At 37.7% G+C, this 17,783-nt stretch overlaps 1 protein-coding gene across 1 annotated transcript in view; it reads left to right on the forward strand.

Moving 5' to 3' along the window:
• RGSL1 (regulator of G protein signaling like 1) overlaps window positions 1–17,783 on the forward strand; it is a 107,194-nt gene that overhangs the window by 66,071 nt on the left and 23,340 nt on the right. Inside the window, exons 11-15 of the mRNA XM_030936616.1 lie at window positions 1,022–1,127; window positions 6,602–6,795; window positions 9,238–9,355; window positions 9,769–9,889; window positions 11,662–11,791. Of these exons, the coding sequence (XP_030792476.1) occupies window positions 1,022–1,127; window positions 6,602–6,795; window positions 9,238–9,355; window positions 9,769–9,889; window positions 11,662–11,791 (669 nt within the window). The remainder of the gene's footprint in view (window positions 1–1,021; window positions 1,128–6,601; window positions 6,796–9,237; window positions 9,356–9,768; window positions 9,890–11,661; window positions 11,792–17,783) is intronic.

Consider the following 17,783-nt stretch of genomic DNA (forward strand, 5'->3'; position numbering starts at 1 on the left):
ATAAGTCAGATGAGTAACACACCATCTATGCCTTTGATGAGTTCATAGTCTATGTTTTCTTCTACAACATCAACCTCAAAGGGCACTTATAATACTGAAATTCATGAAATCTATTGTTCTTCAATAATAATGTTTTGTTTTTATTATTTAAAATTATTTTTATAGACAGAGTCTTACTCTGTTGACCTGGCTGAAATGCAATGGTGTCATCATAGCTCACTGCAGCCTCAAACTCCTGGGCTCAACTGATCTTCTTGCCTGAGCCTTCCAAGTAGCTAGGACTGCAGGTGCACACAACCACACCCAGTTAATTAGAGATGGGGTCTCACTGTGTTGTCCAGACTGATTTTAATATCCCAGCCTCAAGTGATCACTCCTACTTTGGCTTCCCAAAGTGCTGGGATTATAGGCATGAGCCACTGTGCCCAGGCAATAATGATGTTTTGATATATGCGAGAGAATAACAGTTTCTAAATGGCAATAGGGAACCAGACACCCATTCTGAACTTGTATGGTGTGCTAGAATATCATTTGAGAAGCTTACAGAAGCAGCATCCTTGGGAAAGAAAATGGTTTTTATTAAAACAAGAAGATGGAGGGAACTCTTAAAGAAGTCAACAATCTGTGAAAGATTGCTTATTACAAAGCAGGGATTCCAGGGGACAAGTGGAAAGATTTAAGGTAGGACAATAGAAGTGTCAAGGAAAACAGCTGATCGGAGGAGGCCTGACATTTGGCATTAACTAATGTAACGAGGACAGAGGCAATCTCTCTGAGGAAGGTGGGCGCTAGACCTAAAGGCCAACATACTTAGATAACATAACCGCGACTGATGTTCATGTCAGGGGTATCAGTCATCCCTAAGTCTGTTCTTAACACTAATGACCTGAGATGGCAGCAGTTGTGGGAACAGTGGTTTTTTCACATGAACTTAATGTCTGAAAAATGTCCTTGCTACTTTTTGTCTTTTCATTGCTTATAATATAGTGTTCTCCAACTTCGTGATTTTTTTTTCTTTTAGATTTTAAAGTGGAAATTATCAAGGAACCAAAGATATTTTCACGCTCAAATAGGAAAATGTCCTTCCTCAAAAAAGCTCTTGTAAGGAAGCCATCAATGAGACCCAGGTGAGATATAGAATCTGGCTGCAGCAACATCTTCAGGCACATCCTTTTGAAAAATCTCAATATGTCTAATGGCAAACTTATCTCTCTGTGTGTAGGTTTTCAGACCCTTTTCCATATACAATACATAAGGCACAGATACTCTTAGTATTTTAAATCATTTATTTTCTAAAATCAGCACTATGCGATGTATATATGTTATACAATAACTTTCCAAACTTAAACTATCATAGACATCTCATGTCAGTAAGTGCAGATCTACCTCCTTCCATGGGTGTACTATAACTTATATAGACATTTACATTGTCTTTAATTTTCTAATTGCTATACACAATATCACAATAAACATCTTTGTACCTGTTTCTTTGCCTATTTGTGTCTTCTGGATTATGTACTGCTGTAGTAGCCTCCTAACCGGTTCCTTACTTCTTGTCTCTCTCCACTTACAATCAATCTGAGAATCAAACTGTGATAAGGTCCCACAACTAGGCAAAGACCCTGTGGCCTTTGCTTTCAGGAGTGCCCACCCACCTTTCTGTCCATGTACCTCAGCATAAGTGCCACCTTACATAAAAATTTCTCCAAATATTATGTTTGCTATAACTTCCTTCTCTTCTGAAATCCTAAATGTCTAAAGTACAGTATCAAGCATTTATATGTACTACTTTTTACTGATCTTTACTTTTTAGGTATGTTTTCCAACTTCTTGACTTGACCATAATTTTCTTGTGGGCCACAGCATTCACTTACTCATGTATTCATTTTCATTCAGTTACTGTCTATTATCTGTCATGGCAAGCTATATAAAAGGTCCTCTTCTAGATGTTGAGGATATGGTAGAACATACACATTGCTCTGGCGGAATATTTTGCATAGAAAAAATTCCCACAAAACATTTTCTTTTTTAAATTAATTTGTTTTTCTTGAGACAGAGTCTTACTTTTTGTGTCCCAGCTGGAGTGCAGTGACTTAATCACAGCTCACTGCAGCCTCGACCTCCCTGGGCTCAAGTGATCCACCTGCTTCAGGCTACTGAGTAGCTGGGACTACAGGCACATGCCACGATGCCTGGCTTTTTTTTTTTTTTTTTTTTTTTTTTTTTTTTTTTTTTTTTTTGGTAGAGACTGGGTCTTGCCATGTTGCCCAGGTTGGTCTCAAACTCCTGGGCTCAAGTGATCCTCCCACCTCAGCCTTCCAAAGTGCTGAGATTACAGGTATTTGTACCCAGCCAAGAATGCTTTCGTTTATTGATGACATTCATTGAGGGTGATAAGTCTTTTGTCTCGTCTAACCACTGTAGATAGATCTTCCTCCCTTTCAGCAACTGAAATTATTCTCTGAGGTTCAATCATTTGTCACTTTTGCTTTTCCGATTTGTTCTAGTCAATGATCTCCAGTATGTCTATAGAAATACTTATTTTTCAATTTTGTTAAGCGTGAATACCACAGAAGTCTTAAATCACATATCTGTAAGATATTTGAGTCCTAGAAGACATATCAGGGTCATATCGTCTAGTTTCGTGACTTCAGTTAAGACCAAGCAGAATAGCTCACGGATACTACAGTTGCAATTCTCTTAAACCTTTTCCCTATCCCTTATTCAATAAGTAAATGACTATTGATTATATACTGTATTCTAGACCCTCTGAGTTCTAATGATGCAAAAATAAGACATAAGACATAGTCCTTGCCCTTAATCTAATTATGTAACTAAAGAAAATGCAAGGCTGACCTTAAAATGTCATGATACAATATTAGCTAATTACTATGGTAGTGAAAGGAGAGAGAAATTTTGAGTGAGGATCAGGAAAAGTTAGAATATCAGAAGATGCTCAGAATAGCATGTGCAAATTCAATTGCAAAGAAATTAGAGTATTTTGTAGGTAGGGATAAACCCTACTCAAAGGTGAAGATAAAACACAAAGCTATAAATTCATGAATATAAATGTACTATTCAAAGACTTGAAAGTAGTCCAGTGATGTTGAAGTATAGAGTGCATGTGGCGAGGGGACATAAAACATAAAAAGCCAGATTGAGACCAAATAATTAGAAAAAGGTATTGGGTAGATTATTAAGGAATTTGCATTGATTAAATGGCAATGAGGGTATTCTTTGGGGTTTGCTGGAGCAGTGGGTGGCAGAAATATCTACTATATAGATTTTTAAAATATTACTCTGACAGAAATGAGAGTATAAGGAGTCAGACATCCAGAGGTTGAAGGCAGAGATAATGTAGTTGGAAGGTCTTTGCAGTGTTCAGGAAAATGATGAAGATCTGAAGTAAACAGTGGAAGTGGAAATCGAAGGGAAAATACAGATGTACAAAGCAATGAAGGGAGAAAATCAGACTTCTGGAATGGTAGAGCAAGAACCTTGTAAGTAGTCTCTCCATAAAAGTAAAACTGGGAAAACTTGGCAAAAAGAATTTCAGAACTCCTGTAAATTAACTGAAGGCATATAACAAATAAAAAATTGCTCATCCAAGAAAACTACCAAACCTCAGTAAGAATAGTGTAATCTGTGCCATTTTAACTTGTAATCACTCACATCACCAACAAGCTTCACAGTCATGAGTACCAGCCATCTTGCTGCCAGCAGAGGGCACTGATATGGTCTGGAGCTCCACAAAAAAGCCAATGACCAGGAGCACTGTCAAAACCAATAGTACGCCTCATGGCCCAAAAATTGGGAGGCCACTATCACAGCCACTTAAGGCAGTACTAGTTCAGCAAGCAGTAAAACATTTAAAAGTAAAAAAGGGAAATCTGGGAGCAAGATATTCCCAAGGGACTGTGCAAATGCTGTGCAGACGCTCAAGAGAGACCAAAGAGGAACCCAGTTATCTATTTATCATTGGGTTATCATAAGGCCCTGAAAACTAGTATAAAAAAGAAAATTAAGAATTAAAAAGAGAAAAAAATGAGCAGACACTTCAGTAGCCACACACTTCAGGGGAGATATATGCCACAGAACTAGCCCAAGTAAGACATTTAACAAAAAACAAAATATAAAAAGCAAACAAAACCATCAACAGCAGCAACCTTTGGTGGATGTGTGATGGGGTATAAATTCAGACTCCAGGCTTGCAATAATATATTATCCCAAATTCAACTTTAAACAAAAAATTATAAGACACATACACAAACAAAATCCGAGGAAATTATGGTCCATCCACAGGGCGAATAAAGGCAGTCAACAGAAACTCTCTTTAGGGTAATTCAGATGTAAGACTAAATACTTCCAAGCAATAGGTTCAAAAAACTAAAGAAAATCATGTCTTAAGAATGAAAGGAAAGTATGACGATAATTAATCAAATATAGAATATCAATAATGAGATAGAAATTATAAAATATAATGAAAAAATCTGGAGTTGAAAAGTACATAACTGAAATGAAAAATTTACTGGAGGCAATCAATAACAGATTTAAGTTGACAAAAGAGTCATAGAGATCCACACATAGACACATCATAATCAAACTGTTGAAATATAAAGACAGAAAAATCTTCAGTGCTGCAGGAGAAAAAGAACATATATTCAGGGGAACTACAGCAAGATTAAAGTTTATTTCACATCAGAAACAATGATACCAAAAGTAGTGAGATTATATATTTAAACTAAACTCAAAGAAAATAAATAATAACTGCTAGTGTGTAGTACATAAAATAAAGAGAAAAACATAGAAAATCCAGGTAAATAGGTTAATTTTTTGTAGCGATCAATAAAATTGTTAAACTGTAAGATATATTGACCAGGGGAAAAGAGATGATACAGATAATAAAAATCTGGGTTTAAAGAGGGCATATAATCACTGCCCTGCAGAAATTAATAAGATTGTAAGGAAATGCAAGAAACAAACTAGGCAACTTAGATGCAATATATAAATTTCTAGAAACATCCAAATCATTGAAGTAAGCTAGCTACTTTTCAAGGAAAAGTAGAAAATGTGAATAAATCTATAATAAGAAAAAAATCAAATTAGTAATTTAAAATTTTCTCACATAGAAACACTCAGGCACAGACAGCTTCACTGGAGAACTCTATGAAATATTTAAAGGATAAATAATGTCAGTATTCCATGAACTCTTTGAGGAAGCAGAGAAAGAAGGAACACTTGCTGACTTATTCTATGAAGCCAGTATTTTCCTGATCCCAAAGCCAGACCAAAGACATCATAAGAAAAGAAAACCACAGACCAACACTCTCTCTAGTTTCTAATGAAAATGAAAACTTTCAATACAATATTAGCAAATCAAATCCAGCAATATATAAAAAAGATCAGTGGACATGGCATGGTGGCTCATGCCTATAATCTCAGCACTATGGGAAGCCGAGGTGGACAGATTGCTTGAGCTCAGGAGTTTAACACAAGCCTGGGCAACATGGTGAAACTCCATCTCTACCAAAAAAAATAAAAATGCAAACATTATTAGTGGGGAATGGTGGTGCATGCCTGTAATTACAGCTACTTGGGGGCTAAGTGGGGAGATCTCTTGAGCCTGGGAGGTCAAGGCTGCAGTGAGCTGTGTTCATGTCACTGTACTCCAGCCTGGGTTACCAAGTGGAATTTATCCTAGGAATACAAGGAATGCAAAAACCAGTTAATACACCACATTAATAAAATAAGGGGGAAGAAATTCACATGATTATCTCAGTTGATGTAGAAAAAAGGTTTTTACAAAATCCAACACACACGTGTGATTTTTAAAACTCTCAATAAAATTAGAATAGAAGGGAACTGTCTCATTCTGATTACGGGCATCTATTAAAAATCTATGGCTAACATTATACTTAATGAAATAGGTGTATAAAGGAAGAAGAAGTTGGTCAAGATGTGGGTGTGTGTAGAGAGGTTTAAATAATAACTATAACATAAAGATGAGGTTTGATGTGGGCAGTTGAAATGTAGAAGTGGAGCTCATGGGAACTGGAGATATAATTTCACCATATCAATAAAATTTAAAATCACTTCCTCATATCAATAAAAATTGAAATCACAGAGGAGGCACAGATTACCCAGGAAAAACCATAAAGCAAAAGAATAGAGGATTAAGGATGAAACATTAGGGGCACCTTTATTTGAGGAGCAGTGAAAGAAGAAATCAGCAAAGGAAATTTAGAATCATTAATTGAAAACTGCTAATCATGCTCCACCTCACAGAAATGACTGCTAATTAAGAGTTGTTTTAAATCCATAATGTAAAAAGAGAATTCCCTTGAAATAATTGTCCCCATTAAAATATCTACCTTCATCTTCCATTGGGAAGGAAGATATTGGACAAAGCTTAGAAACGGTACTTAAAGTTCAAGTTAATCACCAAAGAAATAGACAGATTTAGCCAATCCATCCACAATGCTCTTCACATATGGCTAAAGGTCCTATAGCCTGGGCAATGCCCTTCGACATTTGCTAATTGAAACAGAATCCAGAATCATCATTCCTTTCTCTCTACCAAAGATGCTTTCTTGTTTTCCAGAAACTTGACAGAAGTCCTCTTAAATACACAGCACTTGGAGTTCTTCAGGGAGTTCCTCAAAGAACGGAAGGCTGAAAGCCCATTGCAATTCCTAATAGCTGTACAGAAGATCAGTATAGAGACCAATGAAAAGATTTGCAAGTCTCTCATAGAAAACGTAATCAAGACTTTCTTCCAAGGCCAACTCTCTCCTGGTATGCATCCTCTTCTGATCCTGTTTTCTCTCTCTTTAGTGTCTTAAGAGAATAGCCTGTCTTGTGTGAGTCCCCAGAGAGAGCGGTACAGAGCAGCAGCCACATGGGGCAATATTGAGACAGATTAAGAGGGAAGGCAAAAGCAGAGAACAGTAAGAATAAATCCAAAGTCTTAATACGAGTTGTATTACTCTGTTCTCACACTGCTATGAAGAAATTCCTGAGACTGGGTAATTTATAAAGAAAACAGGATTGACTGACTCACAGTTCCACGTGGCTGGGGAGGCCTCAGGAAACTTAAAATCATGGCAGAAGGCACCTCTTCATGAAGCAGCAAGAGAGAGAATGAGTGCCAAATGAAGGGGGAAGTCCCTAGTAAAATCATCAGCTTTCATGAGAACTCACTCACTATCATGAGAACAGCATGGGGGAAATCACCCCCGTGATTCATTTATCTCCACCTGGTCCTGCCCTTGACGTGTGGGGATTATTACAATTCAAGGTAAGACTTGGGTGGGGTACACAGAGCCAAACCACATCACTGCACCCCAGTCCCTCCCAAATCTCATGTTCTCACATTTCAAAACACAATCATGTCCTTCCAACATTCCCCCAAAGTCTTAACTCATTCCAGCATTAAATCCAAGTCCAAAGTCTTATCGGAGACAAGGCAAGTCCCTTCTGCCTATGAGCCTGTAAAATCGAAAGCAAGTTAGTTACTTCCTAGAAACAATGGAGATACAGGCATTGGGTTAATACACCCATTCCAAATGGGAGAAATTGGCCCAAACAAAGGAACTCAGTTCCCATGCAAGTCCAGAATCCAGTAGGGCAGTCATTAAACCTTAAAGTTCCAAAATGATTTCCTTTGACTTCATGTCTCACATCTAGGTCACACTGATACAATAGGTGGGCTCCCACAGCCTTGGGCAGCTCCACCCTTGTGGCTCTGCAGGGTACAGCCCAACTCCCAGTACCAATTTACTGTATTAGTCCATTCTCACACTGCTATGAAGAAATACCTGAGACTGGGTAATTTATAAAGAAAAGAGGTTTAATTGACTCACAGTTCCACATGGCTGGGGAGGCCTCAGGAAACTTTCAGTCATGGTGGAAGGCACCTCTCTACAGGGTGGCAAGAGAGAGAATGAGTGCCCAGCGAAGGGGGAAGCCCTTGTAAAACCATCAGATCTCGTGAGAACTCACCCACTATCACTGAAACAGCATGGGGGAAATCACCCCCGTGATTCAATTATCTCCACCTGGTCCTGCCCTTGACACATGGGGATTATTACAATTCAAGGTGAGATTTAGGTGGGGACACAGAGTCAAACTATATCACTAGTAAAAGGAGCCAAGTCTAAGATACTTTCACATGTATCCTCTCATTTCATTCCATTTTATTTAATTCTAAAACTAGAATTTTATTTAATCCCTGTAATATAGGGATAGGCAGCTCCACTTTACTAATGAAGAAAAGGAAACACAGAAAAGTTAACTAGCTCATACACTTGGTAGAACTTGAATTCAAATTCAAGTCATTTGACCATTAAACCAACTAGCCTGAAGTTAGATACAAAAAGCAAGAGTTAGCTGCCTGCAAAGGTGGAGTATCCACCACCCATGAACTGTGAAGAGAGTTGTACTGGGAAGGAGAACTGTATGCCTGAAAATCTTTGTTTCATAAGTTGTGTCTTATATTGTTTCCTAAGGTGGGAGGGTAAATATGGTAAATAAAATCTTGTCTAAAAGCAGAAATTGCAAGTGATGCAAAGCAGTGAAGATAAAGCCTCTTGTTTTGTCACAGATGGTACTTTTGTGTGTTTGGTTTTTGCTTGTAGTAAACCAAGATAAGAAAATAAATTTTTATGAATATAGAAAATATAGAAAAATACGTCAAATTAGCAAATCTTTATTTGTAAGCAATATTTATTTGTTGAATCTCAGGATGTTGAGATCTATACAATATTTTGAATGAGCTAGAAGAGGAATAGTGTCCACATCCTATCTTTGATTATTTTCAAATCTCATTAATGAACACAAGTTTCTGAACAACTGGAGAACCATACTGCCCTCACAATATTTACCTGGAATCTTGGGTTCCCCATCTGCCCAGCAATCTAACTATAATCCTTCTGCTCTCCCTAAATCCGAATTTTTCAAACCGGCTGCAGAAATAAGTCCTTTGAAAATTTCTTTCCCCTTAAGCACTCATCCTCAAAATTTGAATGAAACTAAATGAAGAAAAGCTTTTGGTTTACAAATGCATTTGCACATAACATTTCAAATATGCTTTGGAGATTTTCAAACAAACTATGGCGGGATCAGAGTCTAGCCAGATTGAAAATGCGGGCTGTGAGACTCTAAGATAAAAAAAACCACCACGTATCTCAGAAATGGTAGATGAGGATTACGGCTTCTTTTCTCTCTTGCGTTTTCTAGAAGAAATGCTGCAGTGTGATGCCCCTATTATCAAAGAAATCACTCCCACGCGTCATGTCACCACAACCACACTATTAATTCTCCAGGGATATATTATGAAATCTATAGAAGAAAAGTGGTGAGTATACTCAGTGAAGGAAAGGATTCTTCCTGGAGTTACTCCTTGGCTTCTGAAAACCATATTCATCAAGGGTTTCATAATCCATTTTCATAGCTCATTGCCAGAGCCTCTCTACAAAATAAAAAGTCAAACTTATCTTGAACTTTCCTACCTATCTACCTCACACACACACAGACACACACACACATTTCTGTTCATTTGCATTAACAAGAAACAATACAGTGTTGCTCAGGAAGGTTAGGCTGACATTAACAAAGGTCTGATAGAGTAAGAAGATAATTTTTCAGTATTTTACCATTCCCCAATTACCACTGAGACTTCCTCAGAGGCTGAGATAGGGTTGCCTGGACTGTTATCTTTTATGTGCCAGATTTTTGTCCTGTTTGATATTCCTGATGTCCTTCTGGCAGGTTTAAAGATTATCAAGACCTGTTCCCACCTCGCCCTGAGGAGGTGGAAGTGCAAAGTGAAGTACAAATTTCGTCTAGGAAGCCCTCAAAGATAGTGTCAACTTACCTACAGGAATCCCAGGTTAGTAAAGAAGAAAGTGAAACAAGACATTAGAGACAAGAAAACCATCGTCTTGGGGATAGGTTTTTAAATCCCCATTTTGCAAAGGAGGAATCTGAAACTCAAATTATTATACTAGGAATTTAAGAAGTCCCTCTCTTCTCTACCTGTGATTAGAATCAACTGAGTAATAGGTACCGGGGTTGGACACACGGAGTTCTTCTAGTTGAAAGTTAGTGTGGAGGACTTGGACTGGCAATGAAGCAAAGTGGTTTTGCTGGTCCTCTGCACCCAAATTAAACTTACAAACCCAGTCACTGGTCTAACGGAACAAATTGGACCTCCACTTACCAGGGTGAGCCTCTTACTGTATAACAAAAGGTGAGCTTGAAACAGGTGTCTTGCAAACAAACCAGAGAGAGAATGCAAAGTACTGAGAACACCATTTCCTTCTTTCAAACTGTCTAGCTCATTCTTTGTCCTGTGGGAGGACAGAAAAAAAGGAAGAAAGAGGAGACAGGAATGTTACTCAGGAAAGTCTCTATACGGTTCGAGAACAACAACAACAACAAAAAATACATGCCCCCTTAGAGAATCACTTGCTCACTGTGTTTTAGAGTTCGTCAGTGTCAGAAAGATTTTAGCCCAGCTTGATCTGACTCCAAAGATCATTCTAAGATATCTCAGAAAATAATGCCTAAGTCCATTGATCCAATACTCAGGGATGAAAATGTGTTACTCTTCCTTTTCTCCTCTGTGTTTCCTCCATATATGAATAAACTCCATGTCAGGGCACCATGAATGGTCATATGGACTACTAAAAAGAATACTGTACCCAGAACCAGTGCACTTGGTTTAATTTCAGACCTTCCAGTTCTTAGAAAATAAGATAAAAGGAAACCAACATGTACTTAATACCTACTCTTTGTCAAGCATTGCATTGGGGTTTACATATAACCACTAAGTCTCACTGCAACCCTGAAGGGCTATTGTTTCTAGCTTACACATGGAGACATGGAGACATAGGTTAAGTAACCTGACCCAGATTACACAATTCGGTTCTGAGAAGCTGAGCTCCAGACTCAAACTTTTTGATCCCAAATTCAGTGCTTTTTATACTTCACTGCTTTCTGTCTAAAGCCATGCTTATGTTGTTTCCCTCTCTGTAGACTGAGATAACTGAACTAGTTAATCAACAAGAGTCTTTCTGGCTCTAAGTATCAATTTCTTGAAGGACAAATAAAATGTACAGTGGTTCCTAGGTACCTATTAAAAAACAGATGAAGAAACTTATGAAATTCATGTGCGTGCATGTGTGTGTGTGTGTGTGTATGTAGGTGTATGAGTGGGTGCAAATAATTATATATATATTTTTAAACACTTAGAAATGGTTTTGCTCATTTCCTTATTCCTTCAGTGTTTCCAAATTTGCCTGAGCCTTTGGTTCTTTATTTCTGTCCTCTTTTCTTCCAGTTTTTAGCTCTCATGCTCCCTCTCCCAATCACAGCATCTCACATCTTCACTGTTGAAAGGCTATGGTAGAAGGAGCATGGGCAAATGGCTCCAGCCTGTTGAAGCTGGAATCTTTCACCCACCAGCTACTTAATTACGGGTAGATTATACAATCTCTCTAACCTGAGTTTCCTCACCTTTAAATTGGAGCTGAAAATTATCCCTTTATGGAGGTGTTGTGAGGATTAAATGTAATGAATGCCAAGTTTTGGCACACAGTAGACTCTCAGTGAACAGCAACTATACTAATGAACATGTTATACTCCTCTTTCTTTCCCCAGAAGAAAGGCTGGCTGAGAATGATCAGCTTTATCAGGAGCTTTTGCAAGTACCGCAGATTTATGTTGAATCCTAAAAAGCGCCAGGAATTTGAAGACTATCTTCACCAGGAAATGCAAAATAGCAAGGAAAGTAAGTCATTTCTGTATTTACCCCCACTCCCTGTTGATATTTTAGCCATGAGGGTCAGCCCGCATAAAATGCTTATTGCTTTGTGTCATGCCTGTGGCAGCCTGGAGTCTAGCAAAAAAACCCCAGGTCCTGTGTGCAAAACCAAGCCCAGGCCTGCCTAGAGAGGATGCAAGCCCAGAGGTCTTTGCTTAAGGAACAAGCAAGGGTAGAGAATAATTAACCTAAGGCACTGCAAAATCTCTCATTTTACAAAATAATTTCCTTGTGTTTCTGAATTTGCTCTTTAAAAATTATTTTCAAAATTTTTCTGCTTATAAAGTAATACATACTGTTAATAAAGAAAGAGGAAACAACAATTACAGAAATATATAGTATAGAAGTGAAATTCCCTCAAGAGATAACATTGTTAATGCTTGTAAACCTACCTCCTAATTCTTTTTCTGTATATGTATCTTAATATTTACTTTTCCCACAAAATTGATCCCACATATTTGATTTGTAATTTGCTTTTTTTTTTTTTTTTTTTTGCTCAATAATGCATCTTGGACATCATTTTATATCAGTACACATATATCTGACTTGTTTTTGACTGCCATAAAATGTCCATTATATGGATTCATTCAACAGCTTCACTCATTCATTCATTCATTTAACACACTTTTCGAGAATCTGCTATGTGGCAAGCAGTTTGCCAGGTGCTGGAGATACAGTAGTGAACAGTACTGAGCCTGAAGCAGAGGATCTGCCCTGTAGCACCTACAGATTTCAAACAGAAAATACAAGCCACAGATATTGGAGCCGGAGTGCCTGGGTTTGAATCTGCTACTTTCTAGTTGAAGGACTTTGTATCTCTGTTTTCTCATCTGTAGAATGGGAATGAGAATTGTTTCTATTTCACAGGGTTATTAGAACTATGCTTGGCAATAGTACATGCTATAAGAGGGTTAGCTAGTGTTACTACCATTATTATATAATCGTGATGAGTGATCCCAATGATAATTGCAGGGAGATCCTATTAGTCAAGGCACAGGGTCAGAGAAAATGTCTCCCAGAAAATGACATAAAGTTGAGTTTTCAGAAATGACCAAGTTAGGTAGGTGGGATGGGAGGAGAGTGATTTCTAGGTATGCACAGAATCATAAAATAAGAAAGAGGACGGTGCAATTCAGAAACTGCAATCAGGTCAATTGGACTAGAGATTAATGAGATGGGGCAAATGCTTGAGATGAGACTGGAAAGATTGGCAGTGACAAATCATGACTCTTTTGATGACATTTGAGTTGTTCCAACTTTCACTTAAACAATGCTGCAACCATAGAAACCTTAGAAGAAAACCTAGGCAATACCATTCAGGACATATGCATGGGCAAGGACTTCATGTCTACAACACCAAAAGCAATGGCAACAAAAGCCAAAATTGACAAATGGGATCTAATTAAACTAAAGAGCTTCTGCACAGCAAAGAAACTACTATCAGAATGAACAGGCAACCTACAGAATGGGAGAAAATTTTTGCAATCTACTCATCTGACAAAGGGCTAATATCCAGAACCTACAAAGAACTCAAACAAATTTATAAGAAAAAAACAACCCCAACAAAAAGCTGGAAAAGGATATGAATAGACACTTCTCAAAAGAAGACATTTATGCAGCCAACAGACACAAGAAAAAATGCTCATCATCACTCGCCCTCAGAGGAATGCAAATCAAAACCACAATGAGATACCATCTCACACCAGTTAGAATGGCAATCATTAAAAAGTCAGGAAACAACAGGTACTGGAGAGGATGTGGAGAAACAGGAACACTTTTACACTGTTGGTGGGACTGTAAACTAGTTCAACCATTGTGGAAGACAGTGTGGTGATTCCTCAAGGATCTAGAACTAGAAATACCACTTGACCCAGCCATCCCATTGCTGGGTATATACTCAAAGGATTATAAATTATGCTGCTATAAAGACACATGCACACATATGTTTCTTGCGGCACTATTCACAATAGCAAAGACTTGGAACTAACCCAAATGTCCATCACTGACAGACGGGATTAAGAAAATGTGGCACATATACACCATGGAATACTACTATGCAGCCATAAAAAAGGATGAGTTCGTGTCCTTTGTAGGGACACGGATGCAGCTGGAAACCATCATTCTCAGCAAACTATCGCAAGAACAGAAAACCAAACACCACATGTTATCACTCATAGGTGGGAATTGAACAATGAGATCACTTGGACACAGGAAGGGGATCATCACACACCGGGTCCTATTGTGAGGGGTGGTGGGGAGGGGGGAGGGATAGCATTAGGAGATATACCTAATGTAAATGACGAGTTAATGGGTGCAGCACACCAACATGACACATGTATATATATGTAACAAACCTACACATTGTGCACATGTACCCTAGAACATAAAGTATAATAAAAAATAAATAAATAAATAAATAAAATAATGATTAACTTTTTAAAAAAAAATGCTACAAAACATACATATTTTGCAATTGTGTGCTTCTATGAAACAAATTCCTTAAAATGAGAATGATGGGTAAATGGTTAAAAACAGTTAAATTTTGGCCCTCCAAAAACATTGCACTAATTTAAACTCTTGCCAACCATATAAACTAGTGTCTGGTTTCTCACATTCTCATCAACACAGTGTGTTGCACATTTTTAAAAACTGCCAACCTGGTAAATAAAAAATAATGTGCCTGATAGTCTATTCTTATTTATATTTCTTTAGTAGTTGAGCATCTTTATTGACTGGCCATTTGTATTCTTTCTTGAACTGTTTATGCCCTTTGTCTATTTTTCTATTGGTATTTTAATATTATTTATTTTAGTTTGAGAAAAGTTTGTATATATCTTTTACGAACTGCTTCACAACCAAATATTTTGGCTTCAATAATAGTTCTAGCAGACCAGGCCTGGTGGCTTATGCCTGTAATCTCAGTACTTTGGTAGGCCAAGGTGGGTGGATCACTTGAGGTTGGGAGTTAGAGACCAGCCTAACCAACATGGTGGAACTTCATCTCTACTAAAATACAAAAATTAGCTGGGTGTGGTGGTGTGCACCTATAATCCCAGCTACTTGGGAGGCTGAGGCAGGAGAATCACTTGAACCAGGAGGCAGAGTTTGCAGTGAGCCGAGATTGCACCACTGCACTCCAGTCTGGGTGACAGAGTGAGACTCTATCTCAAAAAGAAAAAAAATAGTTCTAGTTCTTTTGTTTCTTCTTTTAAATAAAACCAGCTCAAGCCCTCACACCCCAGAATGGTGGGAAGTCCTGTTTCATCATTCTTTGACTTCCCACTTCCTCAATATTATGTAAGAACCCAAGACCTGTACTTATCCAATTCAATACGAGGGTCTACCAGACTTCCAGTTCTCCTTAGATACAGGGAAGAGCTTGTGACACTCAGCCTGCCACTGGTCTAAGTTCTTTTATTTGAAATATAGCATACTTATAAGTGACTATATGAGCAGCTGAATACCCATCATCCAAGCCAAGAAATAGAAAATGGCAGTAACTCAGATGACACCTGGTGCCCCTTTACCCATCACAGGTGCAAACCCTATCTTGAACACAAGCATTTATTTTACTATTGCTTTTTAAAATGTACATGTGTTTTCATACTCTTTCTACAGTTTCCTGCCTCAAACAAACTTTGATTCCCAATGGAACTTCCACTCCGTTAATCTTACTGATTTTCTTAGGCCAGAGTGTGTGTGTGTTTAGTATCTGAGAAAACAGAAGGAATCGGAAGAGAAGTTTTACAGCTTCCCTCCTCTGAATCACCTGGTTAGCCTCCTCTGTATTCACAGGCTCTGGTCACTGAGTAGGCTGCCTGTTCCTTGCTCCTAAAGAAGCATCCAGGCCCTCATCTACTCAAGGGCATTCATCCAGTCATGTTTACTTATTCTCCTGCATCATTTTTATTTTCTCTGCTGGATTACTCAGTCAGCACCAAATATGACATAGTACCTCTCAAGCAAAAATTAATAATAATTTCTCCCTGATTCTACATTCCCCTCAAATTATCTGGCACATTTGTCTGTTTCCCTTTTAAACAAAAATCCTCAAGAGTTATGCATTCTTGCTGCTTTGTTTTATTTTCTTCCCATTTATTTTTAAATTACTTTTTAGAATCACTTTTTAAGCTACAATTTTATACAGTAAAATTCACCAATTTTAATTGCGCAATTTGAGAATGTAAGTATCTCTGCAGTCATGATATAGAATACTTGCTTCATCACAAGAAATTCATTTATGTGTCTTTTTAATCAACACCCTTCCCCTTCCACTACTACTCTCTGGTCTGGCAACAACTGACCTACTTTCTATTACTACAGTTTAGTCTTTTAAGGAATTTAATATAAATGGAATCAAGCAGTAGTCTTAGTGCATGCATGCAATAGTCTTTTGTGACCAGTGTCTTTTATATAGCATGATGCTTTTGAGATTTGTCTATGCTATTGCATATATCAGTAGCTCATTCCTTTTTATTGCTGGGTATTATTCCATTGTACCATAGCACAATTTGTTTATGCATTCACCAATTGTTACATATTGAGTTGATTCCACTTTGAGGCTGTTATGAATTACCCTGCTGTAAATATTCAAGTACAAGTATTTGTGTGGATATATGTTATTTCTTTTGGGTAAATATCTGAAAGTAGAAGTGCTGGGTTATGTGGTAAGTGTATGTTAACTTTATAAGGAATTGTCAAGCTGTTTTCCAAAGTGGTTGTACCATTTTTGCATTTTCACCACCGATGTAGGAAAGTTTCAATTGTTCCCCATCCTCACCAACCTTTGATATCATCCGTCTTTTTAATTTTAGCCATTCTAGAGGGTATGTAATGGTATTTTGTTTTCGTTTAATTTTTATTTTGTCTAATGACTAATGATGTTGAGTATGTGTTCATGTGCTTGCTTGCCATATTAGTCTATTTTCACACTGCTGATAAAGACATACCCAAGACAGGGAAGAAAAGGAGGTTTTAATGGACTCAGAGTTCCATGTGGGTGGGGAGGCCTCACAATCATGGTAAAGGCAAGGAGGAGCAAGTCACATCTTAAGTGGATGGCAGCAGGCAGACAGGAGCTTGTGTAGGGAAACTCCCCTGTTTTAAAACCATCAAAGTCTCATGAGACTTACTCACTATCATGAGAACAGCACAGAAAAGACCTGCCCCCATGATTCAAATATCTCCCACCAGGTTCTTCCCACAACACATGGGAATTCAAGATGAGATTTGGTGAAGACATGGTCAAACCATACAATTTGCCATACATGTTGTGCTATTTTTAGTGAAGTGTCTGTCCGTATCTCTTGCCCATTTTTTAAGAACTTTGTTGTCTTATTATTGGGTTATAAGAATTCTTTACATAATCTGGGAATATTTTTGATGGATATATTTTGAAAATATTTTCTCTCAGTTGATGGCTTGCTTTTTCACTTTTTAAGTAGTGTCTTTTGAAGATCCAAAATCTGAAATCCTCCAAAATCCAAAACTTTTTGAGTACTGATATGACACCACAAATGGAAAATTTCACACCTAACCTCATGTAACAGGTTGCAGTCAGAATGCAGGGAGGGGTGCAATACACAATTTATTCAGTGTCCCCAAGGAAAAAAATAAAATTACCTTAAGGCTATATGTATAAGGAGTATACAAACATAAATAAATATCATGTTTAGATTTGGGTTCCATCCCAAAAATGTCTCGTTGTGTATATGCAGATATTCCAAAACTCCAAAATCTGAAACACTTCTGGTCCCAAGTATTTCAGATAAAGGATAAGAACCTTAAAATAGGTTTCCAGACATTGTAAATTTTATCTTTTTAGGTGTTGGATATTTTTGTCTTCCTATAAAACATGCCTAAACTTTGTTCAGGGATGCAGTTAAGTTACTCGAAAATAGTTTTATTCTTTTGGATCTTCCTTTAATCATTGATTAAGTGAATCCAGAGCCATGTTATT

This window comes from Rhinopithecus roxellana, chromosome 8 (assembly GCF_007565055.1).
Source record: "Rhinopithecus roxellana isolate Shanxi Qingling chromosome 8, ASM756505v1, whole genome shotgun sequence".
NCBI lineage: Eukaryota > Metazoa > Chordata > Mammalia > Primates > Cercopithecidae > Rhinopithecus > Rhinopithecus roxellana.